Source organism: Littorina saxatilis, linkage group LG16, assembly GCF_037325665.1.
Source record: "Littorina saxatilis isolate snail1 linkage group LG16, US_GU_Lsax_2.0, whole genome shotgun sequence".
Classification (NCBI taxonomy): Eukaryota; Metazoa; Mollusca; class Gastropoda; order Littorinimorpha; family Littorinidae; genus Littorina; species Littorina saxatilis.
Genome location: NC_090260.1, coordinates 35,335,453 through 35,347,625, shown reverse-complemented (window position 1 = coordinate 35,347,625; position 12,173 = coordinate 35,335,453). Strand labels below are relative to the sequence as shown.

Here is a 12,173-nt window from a genome sequence, read left to right as displayed (position 1 = left end):
ATATCAACTAATAATCCATATCGCCAGCGCAGACCTTTAGATAGGAAAGTTCCATCGTTTAACACTGAATTATACAAAAACTCATTTCTCCCATCTACAACACAACTCTGGAATTCTTTACCAGACTACATAAAACTTAGTACTTTTTGTCAAAAAACGATTTAAGTCCGCCGTGTTATTGGTATTCTGGAGATCGCATATCACAAACAATTCACTGTAAGCTCAGGCTATATATAAGTGATCTTAATAACGATCTAGTGAGACGACACGTTGCTAAAGATGCATCTTGTGACTGCGGATTTCTGTCCGAAACCGTAAAACACTTCCTATTAGATTGTCCAAATTATGGCGAAGCACGTCAAGAAACCATACATACCCTCCCTAACCACAGTATTCACCTCCCCCACCTTCTAAATGGAGACAGACAGTATATATTCTCTAGATTTGAACAGGAACATTTTTTCCAGAGTACACTCGTTTATTGAACGTTCAGGCAGCTTTGGGCAAACCAGAATCAATGCTCCACAAGCCGGACAACAACTTTAATTTCTGCACAACTCCCACCCATCCCTCTTCTTTTTATCCCTTTTCTTCCCCTCCTTCCTTCCTCTTACTGTCTTTCTTTATAATGATTATGCAACGTTTATTATGTTATGATAATTTTGGATGATTAATGAGATGAGGATGATTATAATGTTGATGCTTTGGATTTCCAATTTGGTTTATTTAGACAAATTGTTCAGCCGTTACCGCCTTACGTTATAATATCCATGCAGGAACACCACTATAAGCTTCTAGCTTGTTGCTGTTACCTGTGTCTTTTGTATACATGTCATGATTGTAACATTTGTTGAAATAAACGTATGTTTAAACCAAAGATGAAGCTTTCGTTTCTTCTTTTTTCTCCCAGTCAAAAATGTATTGCGATTCTCTAGCCACTCCAGAAACCTTTTTCTGTCCAATCCCCGAAGCATATCTAAGGAAAGGAAACAATTGAAAAACAACAATAACAGCAGACTGAATAATCTTTATTTATTTTCCTTGTCTACTAGTCCACTGGTCGAAACTGGGGGGTGGGCGTTTACTAGGTACTATACCATGTACACCTGCATGCAACTGAGGTTTATAAAAAAAATAAAAATAAAATCTCCCCGTGTTTTTATTTCATTCAGTTTGTTTGGGTTGTTGCTATTGACTTTGAAACTGACACGCCGGCGAAAACGCCGGTAACGCGTGCGCCGAGAAGAGCAAGCATCGGGAATCTTCAATTCTAAAAATAACCAACTGGTAGCTGCCGACCTTCCGCTAGACACACATGAATACCGAGGAAAAATAAATAATTACTGGGCAGTAAAAATAAATACTGGGCGGTAGTTAAACGACAGTTTGACTTTGAAGGACACAATGTTGCAGCTTTTTAGCCAGCGTGTCAGTTTCAAAGTCAATAGCAACTACTCAAACAAACTGAATGAAATAAAAACACGGGGAGACCTTTTTATTTATTTTTTTATTTTTTTTGTTTTTAATCTCAGTTGCATGCAGGTGGCTGCTACCGTATTTTAGGTGTTTTTTTCTCTCTCTCACCTTTGTTTTTTTAAGCGGGAAGCATCTTTCTTCATGGTTATTTATTTAATTTTTTTAATCAAATGTGTACATGTTTAAGTTAACAAACTTTATCAATAAACTAATATCATGTTAACCAAAGATTTAAAAAAAAACCATTCCAGCCTAAAAATTTTTTTAAAATCAATTTTGCTATCATAACGTACTCTTTTGCACATGAAGAAAATAAACAAAAATAAACAAATGCCAAAGAGTAAAAAAAAATTACGGGCAGATATAGATTTGAACTCGACTCAATCACGCATCAGGCGAACGAGAGAAAATAATCGGACACTGTAATGCATTAAAGAAGACGCTAGCACGCTTTCACCACAAGCCGGTATGATCGAGCATCGGTTGAAATCTTTCGCGAGCGGTATCTCGTATACTGTTCAAAAAAAGAAACGCATAGTTGCTACTTGCCAAATTTGTTTTATTTTTCGAAAAAATTAACAGAAAATCCAATATTTAGATTATTTGTTTGAAATTTGGTATGGACACAGTTGAATGCACACACAGTTCATTTGCATCTTCAAATCAATCAGTCAATCAATACGATTGGGTGCCGAGGCTGTCAAGTCAGTAGGGGGTGTGACTGCCTTGAGCAGCAACAACTGCCCGGCACCTTCTGGGCATGGACTGGATCAGATGCTGGATATCTTGCTGTGGGATGGTGTCCCACTCCTCCTGAAGTGCCTGCAATAGATCGCGGTGATTTGCCGGCGCTTCTTCTCGCCTGCGCACACGTCTGTCCAATTCACCCCAGAGGTGTTCTATCGGGTTCATGTCTGGCGACATGGATGGCCAGGGAAGCACCTGGACATGGTGGTCGGTGAGGAACTGGGTGGTGAGTCGTGCTGTGTGCGGGCGAGCGTTGTCCTGCTGGAATATGGCATCCTGGTCAGCCAGAAGAGGAAGGGCGTGTGGGCGCAGAATTTCCTGCACGTATCGCTGGGCAGTTATGCGCCCTTGGACGTGCACCAGGGTGCTCCTTCCAGCGGTATTGATCGCCCCCCACACCATGACGCCTCCACCACCATGAACGGGTGCCTCATCCACACAGTTGGGCGCGTAACGTTCGTTTACTCTCCGGTAGACCCTCCTCCGACCATCATGTCGCTGGAGCAGGAAGTAGGACTCGTCGCTGAACCACACGTGTCTCCAGTGATTCCGGACGGTCCAGCGAAGGTGCTGGTTGCCCCACTGCACTCGGTTCTGGCGATGGCGGCGGGTGAGGACAGCTCCTCTGTGAGGTCTGCGAGCTCTCAAACCAGCTTCATGCAGGCGGTTCCGCACGGTCTGATCCGATAATCGGTGTGGCCCGGGGAGAGCCTGGACAGAAGATGAGGCCGACAGGAAACGATTCCGGAGGTGGCGGAGCCGTATGAAGCGGTCGTGAGCAGCAGTTGTCGCCCTTGGTCTTCCCGCTCGTGGCAAGTCAGCAACGGAGCCAGTGGCTTGAAACCTGACCCACAGTCTACTGATGGTGCTCTGGGACACGTGGAAGTGCCTGGCGATTGCACTTTGACTTTGGCCTGCTTGTAAACGACCCAATGCAATTTGGCGGTCTTCTCTGCTCAATCGGGCCATCTTTCGTCGCTGAATTGTCGTCTGATTTCTTTGTGGCGAACAATCCGCTTTTATGGGTTTTGGAAGACATGGTGAGAGCTCAATATTCCCCGAGTTTCACGAGATTACACTGAAGCATGACGAGTGGTCATGCCAAATGAGCAATTTTGACATTGTAGCCACTGATAACGCATGCGTCACGTGCAGAGCTCACTTGTGGCAATGGACGAAAGGTCGACGACCAGATAAACATTTTCTGCAGTTTGGTGGATATCCTTGTAGCCATATAACTAAATTAACCAAATATTACAAGCTATGCGTTTCTTTTTTTGAACAGTATATTTGTCCGCAATGCATTGGTGCTTAAATGACACCAATGTGTGTCCATGAGGGACATAAATCTACAAACAATATTTTAACAAGATTTATTCAAAATTGACGGTTTTAGAGGAGGGGGATGGGTCCTCTAACTTTACAGCTCGGAGACACCCGGGTAAGTCTTTTCCGGAGGTTCATGAATAACACTTAGCGGACTTATCGAGCGGAAGTGGTTTTACAGGCCTGTATATGAGTTGCAGCTTTTTCAAGAATACGAGCCCTGATTGGTCAAATGGTCACATGGGGTCTGTCTATAAAGACTACTAGACAACATGCGACCACGCGCGACCGTGCGCGACCTCCAATAAAAGCATGTTCACGTAATATTTTTCTCTATGTAGTATCTTCACAACATTATCTGACTTTGTACCAAGTTTTAATTCATAGAAATCTAAAATATGGGAGTTATGATGCATTTTCGAAGAGCTATCGAGCGAAAGTGAAAGCATCGGAATTCTGCGTCCGACGACCTTGTTCGCATTGTTAACCCGCACGCGCGACCTCAAACCAAAGCATGTACATGTAATTGTTTTTTAATATTTAGTATCTTTACAGCATTGTCTAACTTTGAACCAACTTTTAAGTTATAGATATAAAAAAATAAGGGAGTTATGATGCATTTTCGAAGGCAACAATCCGAGGCTTTCTTTTTCTCTCGATAGCTCTTCGAACATGCATCCCTAACTACCTTATTTCTTATTCCTATAATGTAAAAGTTGGTACAAAGTCAGACAATGTTGTGAAGATACTCGATATTTAAACATACATGCTTTAGTTAGAGGTCGGGGGTGAGTCATTCTCCAGAACTGGTTAACAAAAGTGGGATGATAAGGCCCAAAAATAAAACTTGACTAATTTGAGTTGAATTATTGATTCAAAGGTTCTTTGTTATCAGAATGACAGTTTGTAAGAAACGAAAAAGCAAGAAATACGTTTCCTTACAAAATACAGGTATCTGATAGGGGGGTATACCCGTCTCATTACGTGCGCATCATCGTGACACAAATTTGTTAATAATGCAGTGATATTGAATGATTATATGTTGTACTAATTATAGCTTGACAAGCATGTATAAGGAGTTGTTTAAAAAGAAAGAAATAAAAACAAATATAAAAAAATAATAATTTTTTAATAATTTTTTTATAATTAATTTTTTTTTTAATTTAAATTTTTATTTTTTTTCAAATATACCTTGGCACATACATACAATATACATGTACACACATTTATATTGGTGACAGAAAAGGTTTGTGGACAGAAAAAAGGGAATAAGAAAGAGAGAGAGAGAGAGAGAGAGATCCTGCGTAAATGTGAAAACGTTGTAACAACCTTGAATTTGACGAGGTGTTGAATACCTATTTGACAATCACACATATAATTTAAAAAAAACACCAGAAAATGTATAATTATATCAATTTTATTGTGATCAACAATATTCAGATCATGCAAAAACAAACACCATACTTTGAAAAATCCGAAAGAACAACTGACAACATAATGTGCCGGATATACAACAATAAAGCTTAAAGCAAAAGGCAACTAATACTGCAAGTGCTGTCCATATGTGTTTTATCTGCCACTCATGGAAACAAAGTGCACCTCACCAGGCTTTCTGTCCAATACCTGCAATATAAAATTTATAGTATCAATCTTTGGATTGTATTATTACTGTCCAAATATATAAACAAACTAGAGGAATACCCGGCTTCGCCGGGGTGAATCGCGAGACAGAGACAGACAGCGTGGCGGTTCACCACAATCACCTTTGAAGGCGAAGTCCTGTCAAATGGGATTGAGAATTTTAGAGCTTATTTCTTAGCCCTATATTATCTGTTGTGGCTTCTCAAATGCCAGAACATACAGACAGACAAAAGCCGCTAGACCCCATCACAAACAGAACTCTATAATCCACAGGTGTTGCTTACACACACACACAAACACACACACACACACACAAAGAAGCCGTATATATATATGTATATCTATATCTATAAATATATAGAGATAGGTGACAGTGTATTTTTTGCGTGGCTATAAATTGATTCGACCTTTTCACTTTGACAGTAAGAACAACTTACGGGTGCAAGGGAAGCGTTCTGGACAGCGCAGTGACATTCTAAAAATAGTAACGTAGACTGAAACGGGAATATGGATTGAAGCCACACGAAGGAAGGGAGATAAACGCAAAACACTGGAGAAGATAAGGAAGAGTTACTGGGAATGGTGAAATGAACAGAAAAACCAAAATCGGTTCAGCGCTGCGCGCTGAGAGCACGTGTTAAAATATCTCATCGATGATATTGTGTCCGGGGTGTAGCTGAATACGGTGTCCAAATTTGAAAAAGATCCACCGAGAACTTTGGCGTTGTGATGTGGTCTAGCGGCTTTGGTGTGTCGGTATGGGGGCCCGGGTTGCTGAGGTGGAACCAAAATCGGTTCAGCGCTGCGCGCTGAGAACTTTGGCCGTGCATCGCGCACACACACACACACACACAGACAGACAGACAGACAGACAGACAGACAGACAGACAGACAGAAGTCGTATATATATATAGATTAACTTGCAATTCTATATGTGTTTTATTTGTTAGCTATGCATGACCGCTTTACACTTCTCTTGCTATCATGATTATAATTATTTCTACAATGAACGCTTTAAGTTTTATATGCACCATTCCTTTAAGAACGTTTGATGCACACGCACACACACACACACACACACACACACACACACACATACACGCACACACGCACGCACGCACACTGGCACGCACGCACACACAGAAAAACACAAACACAGAAACACACACACACGCACACTTAAACACACACACACACACACACACACAAACACGCACGCACGCACGTACTCACACGCGCACGCACTTACACACACTCACACACACAGAAAAACACACACAGAAAAACACACACAGAAACAAACACAGACGCACACACATACACTCATACGCACGCACGCACGTACACACACACACATACGCACACAAACACAAACACAAACACACACGATTCTGGTGAGGGAGGGGGTATTCGGGGGGCAGTTGTCGGGGGGGGGGGGGGGGGGGGGCAACTGTCCGCCCATGGTTTGGGGCATTTGTCTGGGGGGCAATTGTCATAGGGGCAATTGTTCAGAGGGCAGATGTACAAGGGGGAATTGTCCGGGGGATAATTAGCCTTCTACCGGAGACATCATTCACAACACGTCTAATTGTTGACACTGGTGCGCACAAAACTTGGTCACTGGATAAAGTATCAAATTCATAATAATTATTCGCTTTTGAGAATGCAATACAATGTCATAAGTGAGCAATCTAGGTGAGCATACACCTTTGTTTTAAGAAAAGGTTTTATTTTAAATCGCAAGATTCCGAAGATGCCGTTACGCTCACTTCATGAGATTACAGGACTGACAAGCGAAACCCGGTGGGGCTGAAGAACTTCATGGAATTCACACTTGCGTGATTTTAATTTGATTTTTTTTTTACAAACATGCTTATAAATGAATGAGCGACAAAATAATACCAACCTTGTCATGTGAGATTCCCAGGAGTTCAAGCAATCGGGGTCTGCATCTCGCCGGTAGCACTGAGAGGGCGTTACGAACGCAGCCGTCCAAAATGTCAACTACACCTTCTTTTTTCATGAATTACGTCATTATACACGACAAATTGTGAAAAAAACGTCACGCATCTGTATGGCTGGGTGATTAACAAAGGTGCAAACATGAAAATGTATGCTTTCATTCAGTTGAATTGATGCTAGCTTATAATGAAAACGGCCGTTACGAAGCCATCACGTGTGACACAAAACACTCTCTGAGACATCAAATTCGTCCAAAGTGTGTCCTCACGGTTGAATGAATGCATTTTCTGCATCTTCAAGGTGCACTTGTTGACTTGATCGTAAAACATTTAGTAATTATAAAGAAATTCATTTGGTTACAGAGGTCGGAAAAATCTAAGTGAGCGTGACAACATTCGATGCGTACGTAAGGCTGTTTTCAACTTCATTTTTGGGGGTCTCAAACACAAAGAAAATAACAACAATTGCACAGGAATGAACCTTTATCGTTTCACAAAGTGACAAATCACGCATAATAAATTTATCGTGGCAATGGACCCGTAGCTTCCAATATATGTACCGAGCTTGTTCCCATTTTTCTGACGCCATTTTTGTTGATTTACTGACATTATTACACTATATTTAATATCAAAATACAAATATGTTCATTCATTTTGCTGTGGGTGCTTCTTCAAACATATCTGTATCCACATAAACAGGGGGAAAGGTCTAACCACATTTGCTTCTGTAAAAATTTCGTTTTAAGTGACCGACCTAAGAATTCACCAGCTTTGGAGAATGACTCGTGTGCGATTCTAAAAACAGTGCGAACATGGTCGGACGCAGAATTCCGATGCTTCACTTTGCTTGATAGCTCTTCGAAAATGCATCATAACTCTCTTATTTGTGACTTTTATGACTTAAAACTTGGTGAGAACATACTTTAAAAATGCTAAAACAACACAAATATTTTCTGTATATGCTTCAGTTGGAGGTCGCGCACGGTCGCGTGTGGTCGCGTAGTCTTTAGTCAGACCAGTCACATGGGGTTCGCCTAAATCGCGCGCGACCCCGATTTTACATTTTCATATTTTCACTGAGTAACTTTATGGCATGCCCTGACGTTGTGTCAAGTTTCAATTCATAAAAATGAAAAATAATGTTGTTATTGTTCATCTTAGAACAGCTATCGTACTCGTGTAAACTTCGGCTGCGGTTACGTAGTGAGTGAACAAACTTTGCTCTGAATTTATTTCGTCAAAACGGTGGGTTTACACAAGACTTATTTTAACTTATTGTTAACTCATTTAAAACTCATTTTAAACTCATTTTTAAACTCATTTTAAACTCATTTTTAAACTCGTGTTTAAAATTATTTTTAACCACATTTCACATAAATGAATTTATATAATTAAAAGTCAAGCAATTTTGTGGGGAATGGTTTTCACCGCCCTAGCTTAATTGTCGGAGACGGAAACTAGGCTAGATTTTTTGTTGTTAAATTAAAACTCTCTCTCTCTCTCTCTCTCTCTCTCTCTCTCTCTCTCTCTCTCTCTCTCTCTCTCTCTCTCTCTCTCTAATTTCAGTAACTTTATAACACGCCCTGACGTTGTGTGAAGTTTTAATCCATAAAAAGGAACAATAATGTACAATGGTGTACATCTTAATAGAACAACCCGACCCTGTCTGACTTGAATGATTTCAAAGCAGCACCATTTCATTTGTCAGTATTTTCCTTTTTTGATATTTTTTTGGATCAAGTACTTGTTTTATCAGAAGAACATACAACATATATGCTAGAAACACAAAAATATTAGATGAATACCGAAAATCGTGGTCGGGCGAGGGCGCGCGCGAGGCGCACGGTCGCGCGCGATTTAGTCGGACCGGTCACATGGGGCACTAGAGTGGTAAAAACTCGGCCTAGCGATACCATTAAGTGTAGCGCTGACACAGGTATACGTGATATAAGGAAAGATGGAGATGAAATTCATTTTGTTGGCTGTTGTGGCGCTTGTGGGGATCGTGTGTGAAGTAAACGGAGAGGCATGTTGCACGCCGGACCAGTGGCAGGGAGTGCAGGCTTCCGTCAGTGGTTTCGTCTATCGCCATAAGCCTGGCCGCGTTGAGGTAAACAACCATGACCTAGCAGAATAATTTTTAATTTTCAGAACTTGTTTTTAATCCGAATATAACATATTTATATGTTTTTGGAATCAGAACATGATGAAGAATAAAATAAAAGTACTTTTGGATCGTTTTATAAAAAAATTAATTTAATTACAATTTTCAGATTTTTAATGACCAAATTTATTAATTAATTTTTAAGCCTCCATGCTGAAATATAATACCGAAGTCCGGCCTTCGTCGAAGATTGCTTGGCCAAAATTTCAATCAATTTGATTGAAAAATGAAGGTGTGACAGTGCCACCTCAACTTTTACAAAAAGCCGGATATGACGTCATCAAAGACATTTATCGAAAAAAATGAAAAAAAACGTCTGGGGATATCATACCCAGGAACTCTCATGTAAAATTTCATAAAGATCGGTCCAGTAGTTTACTCTGAATCGCTCTACACACACACACACACACACACACACACACACAAACACACACATACACCACGACCCTCGTCTCGATTCCCCCTCTATGTTAAAACATTTAGTCAAAACTTGACTAAATGTAAAAAAACACAGAATTCGACAAAGAAGAGATTCTTGTGGAACACCATATTGTAATGTTGAAAAGCGAGAGAGAAAATGTATTTGCACACATCACTTATTGTCGTTTGCTAAAAAAGGACTTGATGAGTAATGTTGTTTCTTTTCAAGGCAATGGAGTGTGAGTTTTCTCAAAAGCAGAGTGTGTGAGAGGGAGAGAGAGAAAGAGAGAGAGAGAGAGAAAAGGGGAGGGAGAGAAGGAGAGAGAGACACACAGAGAGAAACAGACAAGAGACACAGAGAGAGGGAAAAACACGGAGAGAGAGGGATCGAGAGACAGAAACAGACAAGAGACAGAAAAACAGACAGACACTGAGAGAAAAACAGATGGAAATAGAGAGAGAGAAAGTGAGAGAGAGGCAGAGGGAAAGACTTAAACTGCAACAACTTTATTTTTGTTAAACCACAGTATATATTCTGGTACCAAAAGTGCATGGTTTGAAACACAAATGGTTTTGGTTGGTTCGGAAAACAGTATCTATTACCATAACATCAGCATCATTAAAACCCGCCATCTGGCAGGCAAGCATGATAAAGAAGTAATGCACAAGTTCCCATCAACCTCGTATCTGCATTATTCTGACCAGCATAAGCCTTGAACGATCCTTTACGAGGTGTTGCAGATCATTCTTTTGATTCGTCTTCACATACGAGTTTTTGACACTAGCATTAATAAGCGTTTCCTAGACAGCTAGCGATTCCCAAGTCTTTGAGAATTTTAAGGGAGGTAACCATGTAAAAAAAAATATTCCCGCCAAAATGTTCGATACCAGGTCTTTCGTTTCTTGCCTTCGACTATATCCCATTGGAGTTTGGTTGAGGGGAACTAATGTCCCATTGTCGTTTTCTCAATGTCATGAAATTTTCGGACGCAAGTGAAGACTGGGGACTGGGTGGCCGAGTGGTAACGCACTTGCGTTCGGAATCGAGAGGTTGCGTGTTCGACCCTGGGTCAGGCCGCTATTTTCTCCCCCCTTTCCTAACCTAGGTGGTGGGTTCAAGTGCTAGTCTTTCGGATGAGACGAAAAACCGAGGTCCCTTCGTGTACACTACATTGGGGTGTGCACGTTAAAGATCCCACGATTGACAAAAGGGTCTTTCCTGGCAAAATTGTATAGGCATAGATAAAAATTGTCCACCAAATACCCGTGTGACTTGGAATAACAGGCCGTAAAAAGTAAATATTCGCCGTAATGGCTTGAGATTTACTGGCCGATGTGAATGCGTGATGTATTGTGTAAAAAATTCCATCTCACACGGCAGAAATTAATATGTAAATCGCCGTGAGCTCTTGTGAGAAGGGGCGATTAATAAATGTCCATTATTATTATTATTATTAAGAATCCTGATTCCTATGACGGTTTCTAAAATCTTTCCGGAGCATTGTACAACATCTGAACAAATACCTGTAACAATCCAAAATTTTACTCTGATTACGTCTAATATGTAGACATAACTTTCTCAAAGTTTTAAACGAATCAAAGCAATCCACTGTGTCATTGCTGAATTGCTGCGCTTTTTGTCATGGTACGCGTACCCCAAAAAATGTACACAAAACCTCCCGTTTTTGGACAGCTCATGCGATTGACACTTGCATCAGTAGGATTAGCGTAGTACACGAAATACCCCAGCCACCTAAACAACATAATGTGTAGATAGAGAATACTACATGGCTTGCTGTGTCATACCAGATTTACACGAGGTTTTTTTGTTGAAAAAGCAATGAGTGTAAATCGGGTACGACACAGCAAGCCATGTAGTATTCTGTTTATCCTACATACTGCATGTACTTACGTGTATTTTACTGAAAATGCCCTGCATTTGAGGCAGCTAAACTGAAGATGCTTGTTTTAGAACCTTGATCTCTTCTAAAGCCTCGTGCAATCTATTACGTCAAAGTAAAGAAACGTCACTCTGAAAGTGTGGCGTGACGTGTTAAGTTCTAAAAATTCCTCGAGGGTAATTAGCAAGCGCAATTTATTTTTCTATAATGACGTTTGTCTCGGGGACTTTGGTATCATAAGCAGTGGAAAAACAGGTCCCTGCCAGACTTGCTTGACATGACCTCATTTACATGATACTGTATACACACGTGTGATTTAAACGATTATTATCTCACGAGTGTCTCTCTCACGTATGTAGGATAAATACATGTAATTGATTTGACTTTCTCCTCGTATAAATATGGTATACAATAGAAGTTGCCAAGTTGATATTACAGCAGTCCCTGCAATGTACGGCCCCGGCGTGAGCGGACACCTGGGCCCGTATGCATGAACTAGAAGTAAGAAACACTGGAAGTAGAGGCCTCTTTTCGAAG

At 40.7% G+C, this 12,173-nt stretch overlaps 1 protein-coding gene and 1 long non-coding RNA gene across 2 annotated transcripts in view; both read left to right on the top strand.

The window, feature by feature from the left end:
* Positions 1-12,173, top strand: part of LOC138950937 (uncharacterized) — a 160,050-nt gene that overhangs the window by 37,514 nt on the left and 110,363 nt on the right. The gene's annotated exons all lie outside the window — the stretch shown is intronic.
* The window catches only part of LOC138950931 (ependymin-related protein 1-like), a 44,215-nt gene continuing 41,053 nt past the window's right edge, over positions 9,012-12,173 (top strand). The window contains exon 1 of the mRNA XM_070322649.1: positions 9,012-9,261. Within this exon, the coding sequence (XP_070178750.1) occupies positions 9,109-9,261 (153 nt within the window). The 5' untranslated portion in view covers positions 9,012-9,108. The remainder of the gene's footprint in view (positions 9,262-12,173) is intronic.